Source organism: Hylobates moloch, unplaced genomic scaffold, assembly GCF_009828535.3.
Source record: "Hylobates moloch isolate HMO894 unplaced genomic scaffold, HMol_V3 SCAFFOLD_1, whole genome shotgun sequence".
Lineage (NCBI taxonomy): Eukaryota > Metazoa > Chordata > Mammalia > Primates > Hylobatidae > Hylobates > Hylobates moloch.
Window position 1 is genome coordinate 7926794 of NW_026652276.1, and position 16612 is coordinate 7943405.

The 16612-nt window shown below is 38.0% G+C and overlaps 2 protein-coding genes across 2 annotated transcripts in view; one reads left to right on the forward strand and one right to left on the reverse strand.

Moving 5' to 3' along the window:
* Positions 1–16612, reverse strand: part of TRPM8 (transient receptor potential cation channel subfamily M member 8) — a 160015-nt gene that overhangs the window by 141132 nt on the left and 2271 nt on the right. The window lies entirely within an intron of this gene.
* Positions 5839–9277, forward strand: LOC116810037 (putative male-specific lethal-3 protein-like 2). Its single transcript, XM_032753680.2, has 2 exons — positions 5839–5953; positions 6919–9277. Exons 1-2 carry the CDS (start codon positions 5839–5841, stop codon positions 8190–8192), a joined length of 1389 nt encoding a protein of 462 aa, XP_032609571.1. The 3' UTR covers positions 8193–9277.

The following is a 16612-nucleotide window of genomic DNA, read 5'->3' on the forward strand; positions in this document are numbered from 1 at the left end:
TGCAGCACTACTTACAATAGCAAAGACTTGGAACCAACCCAAATGCTCAAATATATATGAATTATTAAGGAGTATATATATGAGTTAATTAAACTCAAATATATGCGAGTTTATTAAGGAGTATTGACTCACACAATCACAAAGGCACGTCCCACAATAGGCTGTGTGCAAGCTGAGGAGCAAGGAAGCCAGTCCAAGTCCCAAAACCTCAAAAGTAGGAAAGCTGACAGACAGTGCAGCCTTCAGTCTGTGGTCGAAGGTCCAAGAGTCCCAAAGCTGAAGAACTTGGAGTCCAGTGTTCGAGGGCAGAAAGCATCCAGCACGGGAGGAAAATGTAGGCTGAAAGACTAAACCAGTCAAGTCCTTTCACGTTCTTCTGCCTGCTTTATTCTGACCACGCTGGCAGCTGATTAGGTGGTGCCCACCCAGACTGAGGTGGGTCTGCTTCTCCCAGTCCACTGACTCAAATGTTAGTCTCCTTTGGCAACACCCTCACACACACACCCAGAAACAATACTTTGCATCCTTCAATCCAATCAAGTTGACACTCAATATTAACCACTACAATTGGTTTCTGTAACTTCTCCTTGGGACACTAGCAAATTATTTTAATTTCTGAGGAGTGGCTGCAAATGGAGAACATAACATTTTCATACTAAATCCAAGAATGTGGTAAAAATACTACTTAGAAACAAGAGAAATGAGTAGGAATGGAAATGGCAGTTCTTACTTGTTTTCTGTCAAGTACTTCCAAAACTGTAAAATTAGGAAAATTCATCAAGAGTTCTAAAATACATATCCCCTTCAGCAATACAAAAAAATCTGGGGTATAAGCTAAAAATTTAAATACAGAAGCTAAGAAAGTAACAATTTCTAAAGAGCCTAAATTCTGTGCATTTTATAAAAATGTTAAGAAATAATTTTGATAAATGAGAGTGACATAAATAATTCTTATTTCTTGCAAGAAATAACATTAGACGCAATGGTGAAAATAGTTGAATATAAAGGGATGAAGATAGCTGAGAGAAGATATAACACTATTGACTTAAAAGTTAATTCTAAGTAAGGAGTGGATGCCCTAAAACTTTTCAAGAAACAGAACACAATGTCTTCTGTACCTGTCGAACTTATCCCAGTAAACCATGGGAGGTAAAAAGAACGGCAAAGGGCCGATGAAAGAGGAAGGGAGCCTCCTGGAGCATTTCTAAGGTGGGTAATTTAAAAAGATTTCACAAGTTATCAACCTCATGCCTCCTGTTTTAAAATTATTCACATCTCATAACAGAGGACCGACCCTTGAATGCTCCAGAGAAAGATGTTCTGAGAGTTTTCAGATCCATAAATAATGGGGTTGATTAAAAATAGGTCATCCAAATCAGTCTAATTGCCTTCTATTTTTAATATAAATTCTTTTCATTGATTTTTAAGATGGATAGCCCATTAAAATACATTAATCGTGACCCTAAAAGTGTACTTGTATTGCAAAAAGCCTAAGGTGAGAAATAAAAAGCAATTCCCCACCACATGAAACTGGGGCAGGAACATCACCAAAGAGAGCTGTGGCCCTACTTTTCCCAGGAAAAACAATTTCTGGGTAAGAGCTGGGAGGCGAGGGAGAATGATGATAAAACACCCTCCAACTGTACGCCAGCGGTTTTAGAAGGTTTGGAGCTATGTGTGTCTTATTTGGCTAAAAGGACTCTAATTTTGTCGAGCCAAGGTGAAAAACACATGATCAGTCTTCTGTGTTTTTTAATTATGTAAGTAATGCACTCTCATGATTGCATAATGCATGCATATTTGAATCCTTGTGGACAAACTGCAACCTAACTTAATAGGTAGACAAGATTGAAAATCTAACTTAGGAGTATGTGACTGTAACAATAATTGAGTCTTGGTCAATCCCAGCAGCCATACTTCAATCACTCATACACTTCTGAGTGTTCAGACTGTGTTCAAAGAAAGCAAATGCTGAGCTGTAACCAACCCAGTTGTTTCTCTACCTCACTTCCCTTTTTTTGTCTATAAATCTTCCACCATGTGGCTGTGCTGGAGTCTCTGAATCTGCTGTGATTCTGGGAGATACCCAATTCATGAATCGTTCATTGCTCAATTAAACTCCATTAAATTTAATTCAGCTGAAGTTTTTCTTTTAACAATGCCAATTTATGAACTTTGTCCTTTCTCTTTTTGGAGTCTTCATGTTCTTATTTATACATTCTTCCTATTAAACCTCTGTAATATAAAATGCAACTATTTTTCCATTTTGTTGTTTATTACATGTGACTTATTTTGTCGTAAAAAATGTTTCATTTCTATATATTCACATTTTTTAAACACATTTTCTTTCTATTTCTTGCCTTTGATGTCATTCTTGGAAAGACTTTCCTGACCCCCTTGCAATATTGAAATGATCATGAAAGTCAATATTTAAGCCCAGCTGCTATAAAAACATCATGAAAGAAAATTAAAAGCCATTCTGTATAAAAGATACAGAAAAATGAACGAAGTACTAATAAACACTAGAACCAAAAATTTGAAGTACTAATAAACACAAGAATTTAAAGTTAGTGTTTAGTAATGGTAGATCATATTTATGTGAAGATACGAAAAAGGGGAAATAATTTTAACTGAAAGAAGAATAAGAAGACAAGGCAAATTATAGAGTGTTAAAGTGGAAAATATTAGGAAGTTTTATTTTTGTGCAAATTATTTAGGTCATAGTATGGAGTAATAACAACGGCACAGGCTTGAAATCTTACCAAATGCTAAGCATTTGTAATAGAAAGATCTCGGAGCCATATCCTTTAACAGGTGATAGGCACAGAGAACAGCCTGGAAAAAGAACTCAGAACCCAAGAGAACACAGAAAAGTTCTACTACTGTAGGTCACTGGGCAGTTGTTTCAAAGTTGTACAGTGGATTTGAACCAGCAATCCAAAAGTATATTATTTCAATATTTAATTTTCATGATAAAAACTTCTCATTATATTACAAAACTGTTCTAGTTATTTCTAGTATGTAGATTGGAAATAGTATTAAATGTCTTAAAACAACTTTCATTAATAAAACTTGGTAAGATCCCTGCATTTCATGTCTCCCAAGTCTCAAATCTGTTCTTTTATATATGAGCAATATTTTGCATAACTGAATTATTGCTCTAAACCCTTTCCACCTGAATGTGTAGCCAAAAATAGCATAAGTAGATATGAAAGTCTTAACTAGAACAAAAAGTTTCTGTAATTAGATTAAGTCAAGTTTGACCTCTAAGTCATTGTTTAGTAGTTCAATTAATTCATCCTAGAAATGTGGGTTAATGCTGAGGTTAATTTGCCCAACCTGATCTGATCTCACATGATTACACAGATCTTTGAATGTAATCACCACATAATTTTTAATAAAACCTAAATTAGCATAACGTGTTTCCAAATCAGCATCCTTAATCCCATCCTTATATGTCTGCCACAAAGATGAAACATTGAGGGTTATTTTTAAATTATGTAAGCTTTTTGATTAACCCCATAGTAATTCCCTTCACTTTGATCTCACTTTTTTAAAGATTAAGAAAGATCTCATTTAACTTTCAAATATAACTATGTTTCTCAATATTTCAATTGTTTAATTTGTCATTGATTATACATTTTTTACAATAGAAGCAAATATTCAACTGAATCTTCATCTGTTTTATTTGGAGAACCATCTTGCTACTATATATAGGACAAGACATCCAAACTCTTCATTTTTATTTGCCAAATAATATCTCAGTCAAAGGATACTACTGACAGCATTCAGTGACTTGTGGAGTCTTTTACTCCACCCAACAAGAGCAGGATATGCATTTTTTCAAGCACCCATGGAACGTACACCAAAATAGGCAGTATTCTGGGCCATAAAACAAGTCTCAACAAGTTTAAAAGTATTGAAATAATATAGATTATGTCTTTTGATGATAATAGAATCAAACTAGAAATCAACAACAGAAAAACAACAAGAAAATCTCTAAACACGTAGAAATTGAACAACATACTTCTGAATAAGCCATGGATCAAAGAAGAACTATAAAAGGAAACTTTTAAAAATATATAGAATTGAATGAAAATGAAAACATAATCAAAGTACGTAGGATGCAGCTAAAGCAATTATGTGAGGGAAATCTATAGCACTAAATGCTATGTATCAATAACTTACATTCCTAGCTCAAAAAATTAGAAAAAGAAGAGCAAAATAAAGCCAACACAAGCAAAATGTTACCTTCAGGGAAACTATTTAAAGTATAAAAGAGGTATCTTGAATTATTTCTTACAACTACATGTGAATCTGTAATTATTTCATTAAATTCTAATTTAAAAATGTCAATTGCATTTTCATACATCAACAGTAGAAAAATGGAACTTTAAATCAACATAATTTACAAAAGACTCCTAAAAATCCAACACAATGTGAGTATCTGATAAAATTATAATTCATAAAATATATACTGCTAAAATTATAACTATAAATAAAATATAATTTATTCCATCTTTTGAAAGATATTAAAGAAGACCTAAATTACAGGAGAGATATTCCATGTTAACGGATTAGAAGACTCAATATCATAAACATATCAGTTATTCCCCCTAATTTATCTATAGATTCAAAGTAATTCTAATCAAAATGCCAAAAGAGTTTTTTGTAAAACTAACAAGCTGGTAATAAAATGTATATGGAAAAATCAAAGGTCAACAATAGCCATAACACAGCTAAGGAAAACGAACAAGGTGAGAAGAGTTACCCAGCTAGATAGTTATTATAACACTGTGATTAGGTGCAAAGGCAGAAAAAAAAAGACCAGTGAAATACAATATAGAATCTAGAGACAGGCCAATGTACACATAGAAGAGATACAGTTCAGGGGTGGCATTATAGAACAGTGAGGAAAGGATACATTATTCAACAAATGTTACAAAGACAATTTGTTATCCACATTAAGGAAAAGAGAAAGAATTGGCCTTCTACCTTAAAGCAAATACAAAAATCAGTTCCAGTGGATTAAAAGTTTAAACACGAGAGGTAAGTCTTAAAACCATGGAACATAAAAGGATTTCTTAAATAAGACACCAAAAGTGCCTGTCATAAAGGAGAAAAATACAAATTTTACTTCAATTTTGCACTGGGAATATTAGCAAAAACACAATACTAAGTGTTGGCAAGAGCATAAGAACTCAAATACCAACATGAGTGATATTTTATTGCCATTCTTTATATGCTATGCATGCCACAAAAGGTTTTGTATGTATTGCATATTTAATTTTAAAATAAAACATAAAATGATTTTTTTCTTGACAAATTAAATGCTTCTAGAATTTATCATTAAGCAAAATGTTAGGACTATAAATTTTAATTATTTTAATATTCACTATCTCTTGGTATTATACTTAGGATTTTTAAAGTAGGGAATAATATTAAATTTATCTTTGCAAGTAGAAATAGTAATAAAAAAACTTCTAAATAATGCTTGTATCAAAGAAGGAAACAAAAGGAAAATCATGAACCGGTACTCAGAGAATAGATAGTCTTAAACGCATGTATTAGCAAACAAAAGTAAATGGAAGTAAATTCATTATGCTTTCAATTCAAGAAATGATTTTAGAACAGTTTAACCTAAGTTAAAAGAAAATAATAGTCAAGAAATTAAAGAAAATAAAAACAAAAACGTGTAGGGTAGATCAAGAAACATTAAGCGCTGGTTCCTTTAAAAGACCAGTAAAACAGATAAAGTTCGACAATATAATTAAGAAAAGAAAGACAAGGGATACATAAATAAATAGCATTAGAAATTAAATGCGGCTTCCGCCCGGCATGCCGGACTGCGCATGCGCCGTCGAGAGCGTCGCGCGCGCCCTGTCGCACAGCCGGCGCTACGTGTGCGCCCGGGACGCAGACGCAAGCCGCCGACGGAGGACTTTGAACTACGGTGGGTTTCTCTCTTCGCGTTTAATCTCTCCTGTAGCGCGGCCTGGTGCCGCGTGGGCTCCCGTCGGACGCTGTCCGACCTAGATTGTTAATGTTATTGTTGGGAAAGGCGAAAAAGGCAGAAAGATCCCAGAATATCTGATCCGTTGTAATGGTTGGAACAGAAGCTGGGATAGATGGGTAGCCGAAGATCATGTGCTTCGTGAGCTCAGTGAAAATCGTAGATTGGCCGGGTGCAGTGGCTCACGCCTGTAATCCCAGCACTTTGGGAGGTGAAGGCGGGCGGATCACGAGGTCAGGAGTTTGAGACCAGCCTGGCCAACGTGGCGAAACTCTCTCTACTAAAAAACAAAAAGTAGCTGGGCGTGGTGGCGGGTGCCTGTAATCCCAGTTATTCGGGAGGCTGAGGCAGGAGAATCGTTTGAACCCGGGAGGCGGAGGTTGCAGTGAGCCAAGATCGCCATTGCACTCCAGCCTGGGCAGCAGGGCGAGACTCTGTCTCAAAAAAAATAAAAAGAAAGAAAGAAAATCGTAGATTAGGGGCTGGGCGCAGTGGCTTACTCCTGTAATCCCAGCACTTTAGGAGGCCAAGGTGAACGGATCACTGAGGTCAGGAGTTTGAGACCCGCCTGGCCAACATGGTGAAACCCCGTCTCTGCTAAAAATACAAAACAATTAGCGGGGCATGGTGGTGGGCGCCTATAATCCCAGCTACTCTGAAGGCTGAGGCAGGAGAATCACTTGAACCCTGGAGGCGGAGGTTGCAGTGTGCTGAGACCCTGCCACTGCACTCCATCCTGGGCAACAAGACCGAAACTCTTGTCACAAAAAAAAAGAAAGAAAGAGAGAGAAAGAAAATCATAGATTGCAGCATAAATTGGCAAGAAAAGCTGTAGCTCACCTGAGGAGCAAGAAAGAAGCAGCCGCTCCAAGTTGCCTGGTGCTGACTCTGTCTTTTTTTAAAAGGCCTCTCTACTGAAGAAAAAGATGAAAATGATGAAAGCTCATTAAGCAGTTCCTCTGACAGCAGTGAAGACAAGGATGAAAAAATAAGTGAAGAAAGTAATACTGAAGAAAAGACTGAAGTGAAAGAAGAACCGGAGCTTCAAACAAAAAGGGAAATGGAAGAAAGAACAGTAACTCTAGAAATCCCTGAAGTTCTGAAGAGGCAGCTGGAGGATGATTGTTACTACATTAATCGGAGGAAACGGTTAGTGCAACTTCCATGCCACACCAACATCATAACAATTTTGGAATCCTATGTGAAGCATTTTGCTATCAGTGCAACCTTTTCAGCCAATGAGAGGCCTCGTCACCATCGCGCTATGCCACATGCCAACATGAACGTGCCTTATATCCCAGCAGAAAAGAATGTTGACCTTTGTAAGGAGATGGTGGATGGATTAAGAATAACCTTTGATTACACTCTCCCGTTGGTCTTACTCTATCCCTATGAACAAGCTCAGTATAAAAAGGTGACTGCATCTAAGGTTTTTCTTGCAATTAAGGAAAGTGCCACAAATAGTAATAGGAGCCAGGAGAAGCTCTCTCCCAGCCCACGTTTGTTGAATCCATCCAGGCCGCAGTCTACAGTCAGTCAGTCGACCAGCGGTGAACCAGCCACCCCCAAAAGGCGCAAAGCTGAGCAGCAAGCAGTGCAGTCCCTGAGGGGGTCCTCACCCCACACCGCCAACTGTGACAGGCTTTCTAAGAGCAGCACCTCACCTCAGCCCAAGCGCTGGCAGCAGGACATGTCCACCAGCATGCCCAAGCTGTTCCTGCACCTGGAAAAGAAGACACCTGTGCATAGCAGATCATCTCTACCTATTCCTCTGACTCCTAGCCAGGAAGGGAGTCCTGTGTTTGCTGGCTTTGAAGGGAGAAGAACTAATGAAATAAATGAGGTCCTCTCCTGGAAGCTCGTACCTGACAATTACCCACCAGGTGACCAGCCACCTCCACCCTCTTACATTTACGGGGCGCAACATTTGCTGCGATTGTTTGTAAAACTTCCAGAAATTCTTGGAAAAATGTCCTTTACTGAGAAGAATCTGAAGGCTTTATTGAAGCACTTTGATCTCTTTGTGAGGTTTTTAGCAGAACACCACGATGACTTCTTCCCAGAGTCTGCTTACATCGCTGCCTCTGAGGTGCATTACAGCACCAAGAACCCCCAGGCAGTCAATAAAAGTGTTGATGGTTCTGTAAGAACAACTGCTCCATCTAGCATGGCGTTCTGAGTTCCAGGTAAACAATTAACAAGGTGGTGGTCTTTACCCAGAGCACAAAACACAGTGCCCACCAGGGGGCTTTGACAGAGGTGTGCCCTGTTGTTTGAGTTCCCCATGTACTGTAGTTACTCTGTTTAGAATTATTTCCTAGGTGCCTGAAAGTGTTCTGACATGACACTTGCTACTTTGTAGGCCATCTGTGATGGCAGGTAAAAAGCAACTGTGTTCACAGTGAAATGTTCATGGAAGTGTACATAGGTTAGGCCATTTCAGTAGACATTGCAGTTAGTTAGCAAGAACCACATTGTTTCGTTATTTGTTGGCATTAAACAAAATTTTTTTTGCAAATTGGTTTCATTCTCTCAATGAAGCTGAGCAACTCTGTCCAACAAGGTTTAGTTTGTACTTGAAAACTGCAAAATAGTCTCAAAGTATTTTAGAGGGAATCCATATTGATGGCAAAAGAAAATTTGCAGCTATAATTTGCTTCTGATGGTTCCCTCTCTGTGAAACATTATTTTTGGTGATCTAAAGAAAGCATTGCCTTTCTTGTTTGCAATTTTACAGCTATACTTTTTTGTGTAATGTTATGGTTCCCTTTCTGTAAAATGTTTTTTGGTGATCTAAATAAAGCCTGTCTTGTTTGAAAAAAAAAATTAACTCGGAGTCATAACTACAGATATAATGACGATTGGAATATAAGAGAATGCTACATATTCATTTAAACCAGTAAATTTGAAAGTCTTGACAAAAATGAATGATTACTTAGGAAAATATATATTATATAAACTGGCGCCCCCCGAAAAAGTAGGTATTCCTCATTGTGGCACCTGACAGCCCCAAAGGTAGAAATTAAAACCCACATATTTATTGCACACTATGCTGACATTTTAATGTAAATTTTAGACCACATAAGCTTTAGCCTTTAGAGTCAGAAATTCCTTAGGTGCTAGCCCACAAATTGCTACATAAGAGAAAACAGAAAACATGCCACTTTCTGCGATCCTAACAGAAAGCCCACAGAGGCATATCTTCCCATTGTGGCTTCAGTAGCATCAAATAGGAAAGTGATAATACTGTGAGAGAATGACGTGCCACCCACAATATCTGAAGTACAAAGACAAAGCTGGATGTATTTTTGGTTAGTTAATTTGAGCAAAACCCGTAAGTGTCCATATGCATTCTTCCTAGATTATCATAATTCTCTTGCATGTCCATGAAAGGATAAGCTATGCCACAAAGCTAAGAGCTTGAACTGTGCTAGTCCAAATTGAGATGTGCTCTTAAGTGTGAGGTTAGAGCACTGGAGTTTGAAGGCTTAGTATGTAAAAATAAATGTAACATATCTCGTTAATAATTTTCAGCACTGGTTAAATGTTGAACTGACAATATTTTAGATACATTGAGTTAAATAAAATGTTTTGAAAATACCTTCACCTATTTCTTTTTACTTTTAAAAAAGGTTAATATTTTAAAAACTTAAAATGACCAATGTGTCTCACATTATATTTTTAATAGACAGTGATGCTCTTAAAAGTATTACCTCTATGGCATGGCAACGACAATAACTCATGGTCTTTTTTAGCTATTCTTTGATCCAATATCCAAGGCTTAGCTTCATGTATCCAAGCAGTTACAGGCCTCCACTAAATTAGTCAAAGCATCTTTTGGTCTTGTACTGGGATTACCTTTAAATCTGATGTTAACATACGCAGCAAATCCCTACTGTTAATAGAAACCACCCAACATTTTTCTGCTGTTTACTAATTTGATTGTTACTCTTTCCCTCACATATTACCATTTTCCTATGTACACACTCAGTCTGGCAGCCTTCTGTTACTCTTATCCAATGAAGGAGAAGCTCGTACTTGTGTTCCATTCACTCAAAAAGTATCCATGCCCATAACTAATCTTTGGATAGTCTAATACAGAATCCCAAGTTAATGGTTTTTTCATGTTATCTTAAAAATGAATAAAAAGAGATGATACCAGGAAGTCTAGGTGATAATTACTTTTCTTGCCCAATACTAGGCTTTACTAGAGAGCTGAATTTTGTAATACAACTCTCCTAGGCTGTTGCTTGTGCAGCCAATTTGAAGGACAATTTGAAGTGAACTTAAGGATAAGTTGCCTTCCCAACTCTTAGAAAGACCCAAATAATAGCCATTTCTATAATTAATGCTACTGATGTGAATTTAATCAAGCTACATAAAGCCAGTTTAAATTCCTCAGCCCAAATAGTAGCTATGCATAATAGAATAAGCTCGGATTTTTGTTTTGTTTTGTTTTTGTTTTTTTGAGATGGAGTTTCGCTCTGTTGCCTAGGATGGAGTGCAGTGGCACGATCTCGGCTCACTGCAAGCTCCACCTCGTGGGTTCACGCCATTCTCCTGCCTCAGCATCCCGAGTAGCTGGGACTACAGGCGCCCACCACTGCGCCCGGCTAATTTTTTGTATTTTTAGTAGAGACGTCGTTTCACCGTGCTAGCCAGGATGGTCTTGATCTCCTGACCTCGTGATCCACCCACCTCAGCCTCCCAAAGTGCTGGGATTACAGGCATCAGCCACCACACCTTGCCAGCTTGGATTTTATTTGGGCCAATTAAGGGAGAGTCTAGGCCATCGCTAATAATACTTCCCGCTATCTGGAGTAATTCTATAATACTTCCTGTATAATACTTCCTGTATCTAGAGTAATTCTACGTGACTTGGACCAATCTATGTCAAAGCTAAAAGAAAGGCAAGGTGAGCTTCTCACCGAGTTGTTGAGAATTCTTTTCTTAGGAAATCTCCCAACCCCTTCTTAAAATAATATTCCTAAGTTTGTTTGTTTTGTTTGTTTGTTTGTTTGTTTTGAGATGGAGTCTCGCACTGTTGCCCAGGTTGGAGTGCAGTAGTGTGATCTCAGCTCACTGCAACCTCCATCTCCCAGGTTCAAGCAATTCTGCCTCAGCCTCCCCCAATGGCTGGGATTACAGGTGTGTGCCACCACGCCCAGCTAATTTTTTTGTATTTCTAGTGGAGATGGGGTTTCACCATGTTGGCCTGGCTGGTCTTGAACTCCTGACCTCAAATGATCCACCCACCTCGGCCTCCCAAAATGTTGGAATTACAGGCATGAGCCACCACACCCAGCCTATATGTTTTTTTTTTTAATCTCACAATTCTTTGAGATCTGTTGTTGGTCTTAAATGATTTTGTGCAGCTACTGTCCTGATAGATGATTCAATGAAATATTCAAAGATGAAATAAGAATGTAATTCTGCTGATCAATGTTCAGACTGAAAATATGATCTTTGCAAATGAAACCTCTTCTTCAGAAAGAATCATTTGTAGTGGTAAAGATGTGGATAATTTTTTTGATTCTTTCTTGTAACTTTGGCTGAATGAGAACAAAAAGAGGAGACTGAGAAGAAAAAGGGTTCCATGGACCTCTCCGAGGACTCAGCAGTCTCACATGAGTACCCACACTTACACAGACTGCACCAGCCCCTGACACCACTGAAACTCCAGGAATCCTGAACACCACACTCTTCAAAACTCCACCTACTGTCAGCAGAAAAGATTAGCATTTGAATAGGCAGGCCAAGGAAAGAAAATCACCCTCACCAATGTGGGGGGGGCATGGTCTAATCTGTTGAGAACCCCTGAATAGGACAAAAAGGTAGAGGAAGGGTGAGTTTGCTTTCTCCTTGAGCTGGCATATCCATCTTCTGCCTTCGGACATCAGAGGTCATGGTTCTTGGACTGGAACCACACCACCGCCTTTCCTGGACCTCCAGCTTGCAGACAGCAGATGATGGGACTTCTTGGCCTCCATAAACACATGAGCCCATCCCTCAAAATAAATGTCTGTCTGTCTGTCTGTCTGTCTGTCTATCTATATCATATTGGTTTTGTTTCTCTAGAGAACTCTGGCTAGTATGTAGAGATTATTTCCTAAAGAAAAAAAAGTATTCATCTGATGAAGACAACATGTTGGAATTTAGGAAAGGGCTTAGGATTGTTACAAATTTCCACTACCTGGATGGTTTTAGTAAGTCAAGACAAAGTTTATTTGCCCTCAAGCCTTTTACAATTTACTGCATACCTCAAATTTGTCTCTTTGACAATCTGGCACAATAAGACATTTTTAGTTTAAGACCAAATTTCTCATTTTTCTCTTCTTGCTTTCAGTCAATGTGCCTTCCTTATTCTTTTCAGACAACTTTAAAATTTGATTCTGAAGGGGATGATGTTCTATGGAAGTAGGATTTATTGTAGATACAGGGCCATGCATATCAAAAGAGGAACTATGTCATTGTCCATCTGTAAACAATCCTCTTTAGAAGATTAGAGAAAGGACAAGGAACTTGGGGGTGCTAATAGCTCCCCAAGAGTAGCACCGTCAGTAGAGGGCATTGGCTCTCCCAGTATCTTTCTCCTCAAAATCTACAGGTGTCCTTATTTATACCCTCATGATTCTTAGAGAATACAGAGGCTCTTAGATTCTTGTTTTTATTTGGGGGACTAGTTGTTTCATTTATAGAGCTGTATATTTATTTTTATTTCTAGCTTCTTTTTTTCCTAGGGCTCAGTTACTTATCAGAAAATGTTCTGTTACCTTCTAAATTCACAATTTTATATATATATATTTTTCATTTATGGCTCCTAATTAAAATCGGAGTCCATTTTCAGCTGTTGATCCTACCCTAGAATAATGTTCAATAGGTTCCTGGAATCCAATTTTTAAATCTAGTGTTTATTTTATGAAAATTTTCATCTTTGTCCAATTTACTTTGTAAGAGACAGATTTCTAAAATGCATTTAATAAGCTTCCTTCTTTTTGTCTCTAACAATTATTTTTTAATTTTCAGATGGATTATTTAAACCTTTTTCCTAATCTCTTGTTTTCAACTACTTTCCCCATTTGAGGGGCTAAAATGAAGTGAACTACTCTGTACACATCTAGTCATTCATGAAAATACTACATAACAAAGATCCTATTGCAAATATCTGTCCATCTTCCTGAAGTATGAGAAAATATTTATAGCATTGCTATGGACTGAATTTTGTCCCCCCAAAATTTATATGTTGAAGCCCTAATGCACAAGTGACTATATTTGGAAATAGGGCCTTTAAGTATATAATTAATGTAAAATAAGATCATAAGGATGGGGCTCTGATCCAATACGGTTAGTGTCCTTATAAGAAGAGATACCAGAGGGCTTGCTCTCTCTCACACAGTGTCTCCCCACATGCACAAAAAAAGAGGTCATGTGAGCACATGGCCACCTGCAAGCCAAGACAAGAGACTTCAGAATGAAACCTACCTTGCTAACACCTTGATCTTGGACTTCCCAGCCTCCAGAACTGTAAGAAATAAATTTCTATTGTGTATAAGCTGGTTAGTCTATGGTGTCCTGTTAATAGCAGCCTGTACAGACTGTCTTTGACTCAGCTCTAAATTAGGTTTTAAATTCAACATCTATATATCTGCCTTCTGATCTCGCATATTTACATGAATGTTCCTTTCCTGAGAAATCCCAAGGCAATACTAACTCATTTAGAAGATTGGAGGAAGGAATAAAAAGACTAGAAGGGGTACAAGTGAAAAGTTGCTTAGATCCAAACAGGGTGGGTCTCAGAAGGTTAGTGTCCTTGGACAACTTGTGTTTTCAGCTCCACCACACCAAATAAAGAAGCTGACTATTGAAAGACTGGTGTGTTTGCCTCCCAGTTTTTCTAGAGTGCCTCCTAAAATACGAACTGATTTTGACACAGCGAACTTTCCCTAAAGTGGTCATTGTTTTTTGCCATCTTTTGCCTTTTACCCAAAAGAATGCAAGAGTAAGGATCATAATGAGACTTTATATAGAAAGAAGAATTTATGCAGGAGTTTGAAAATTTGATACAGACAAATCCACATAAAGAAGATGGGTCACTACAGTCGACTGTGCTACAGTGTGCGCTCATGAGTGGTGTCAGAAGTTAGACCAAGCAGAAGTTAGAAATCAGCGAGACCGCCAATGACCCAACAATTGTTTGACCTAAATTATAGACGGAGCAAAGAGGTCTTCTTTCACAAGTTAACAAAAGTGTAAATGTCATTATGAAGGTTTTGTAAGGTGCCCAAGGCTAAGTTCGACTAATTGCCTTTTCACATAATTGTCACAGGTCTAAGGAACCTCTAACCATTTGTCTTCAAGACTGGATTAGATTGAAGCAGAAAATAATCAACTTATATATGCATCTGTCTTTCGTGGAACACTGCCTTATACAATCAGTAAACACAAGATAATCCAGGACAAAACAAAGACAGTTGAAATAAGACTGCCTACACACACACACACACACACACACACACACACACACACACACACACAGCAGGAGAATAAGCGAAGGTATTTACTAAATCTTTTATCCCCAAACCATAAGGTCTAATGATCTTACAGAAACACCTAGATCTAATTACTTTGGTTATAAATCCTAGGGTAACAAATTCAGCAATGAAAGCTCAATGAAACTAGCAAGAACTCAGTGTTGAGGCTGGCGTACCTGGCAGCAGATATGAAGGATAAATGGAGTTTGGCAAAGAGGCCCAGTGAGTATACCTGTTGTCCTAAGAATGCTCTAGAATGCTTCTAAGTGAGAGTCCTTGAAACGACCTCAGTAGAAACTTTGGATTTGCCATAGAATGATAAGACCACCCTTAATATCTGAACTGAAAAGACAAAACTGAATATATTGCTACCAGTTATGTGTTGTACCTGCAGTACAATTGCAGCTTTAGAATGTTTGGGGCCATTATCTTATTTGGATAAATGGCCCCTGATTTTGCAAAGCCAAGGTAAAAACACATGAGGGGTGCTGTGGTTTAAATGTGTCCCACAGAAACATGTATTGGAAATTTAATCTCCAATGCAACAGAGTTGGGAGGTGAGGCCTAATGAGAGGTGATTAGGCCATAGGGCAGAGGGAGTGGATTAATGCCATTATTGTGGAAATGATCACAGGAGTGGGTTTCTCATAAAAGAATGAGTTTGAAGGCTGGGCAGAGTGGCTGTAATCCCAGCACTTTGTGAGGCCGAGGTGGGCGGATTACTTGAGGTCAGGAGTTTGAGACCAGCCTGGCCAAACCCATCTCTACTAAAAATACAAAAAATTAGCTGGGTGTGGTGGCACGCACCAGTAATCTCAGCTACTCAGGAGGCTAAGGCAGGAGAATCGCTTGAACCCAGGAGGTGGAGGTTGCAGTGAGCTGAGATCACGCCATTGCACTCTACCTGCGTCACAGGGCAAGACTCTGTCTCAAAAAAAAAAAAAAAACAAGAAAGAAAAGAATGAGTTTGGCTCCCTTTTGCTCTCTCTTGCCCTCTCTTGTTCTTTTACGTTACACCATGAGATGGCACAGCAAGAAGACCGTCGCCAGAGGCAAATCACTCAGACCCTCACCACAGGCCAATCACTCAGTCTGGCTGGGACTCGCCAGTCTTCAGAACTGTGAGAAATAAATTTCTGTTCATTATAAATTACAGGCTCATTACTGTCAGGTTTTATTATAGCAGCACAAAATGAACTAAGACAATTGGCCTTCTGTGTTTTCTAATTACATCAGTAATGCAAACTCATAATTGCACAACAAATGCTCATTCTAGAAAATGCAGCTAAGGAAAACTAATATTAAAAATAATTCATCACACCATCATCCAGAGATGGCCCTGGAAACATTCTGAGACATATATACTCACATTTTTAAAACATGTATAATCATACTTTAAATTATATCATATATAGTTTTTAAATGCAGACATATAATACAGGATTATAACCTTTTTGTATTAAAAAGATCATATAGAATTTTGATATCAATAATTACACTTCTTTAAAATTGTTGCCAATAGAACATAAGTAAGTATCTATCACCATTTATTCTGCCATCCTTCTAGTATTGGACTTTATAAACTGCTTCATGAAAGATCCTCCAGCTAAATTCTTGCCAACATCCTTAATTACTTCAGTTAAATATGAGACTCATTAAATCAAACAATGAACACATTTTGTGAGCTTTGACTGACACCTCGTGGAAAGTCAGCTTGTTGCCTATTTCACAGCCTCTGTGTTTGCATCAGCTCTAGGGCAACAGAAAAAAGCAAACCCTTTTCTTAGCAGCCTAATGCGTGGGGTCTAATGTTTGCGATAATTTATCTCAGACTGACATTCTCACCGTTACATAACAATTTCTGTGTCAATGCTGGGACCAGTCAAAAGCTGCGCTTCTCCAACCACAGACTGGTGGTAACATTTCCACACCTTTCCAACAGAAACAAATTTACATGACAACTCCATGCAGAATAAGTCTCCATCTCTCTTATTTGAAGCAAAATTCAGGCACATTTTATAAGAGAAGCTGTAATGTAACTTTAATGAGAACTATTTCCTAGGCATTT

What these genes read in the sequence shown, in the direction of transcription:
- LOC116810037 (XM_032753680.2), top strand. Translation starts at nt 5,839, where the DNA reads ATGCCGGACTGCGCATGCGCCGTCGAGAGCGTCGCGCGCGCCCTGTCG. An exon ending in ACGGAGGACTTTGAACTACG is followed by an intron (nt 5,954 to 6,918) that starts GTGGGTTTCTCT and finishes TTTTTTTAAAAG; the next exon opens with GCCTCTCTACTGAAGAAAAA.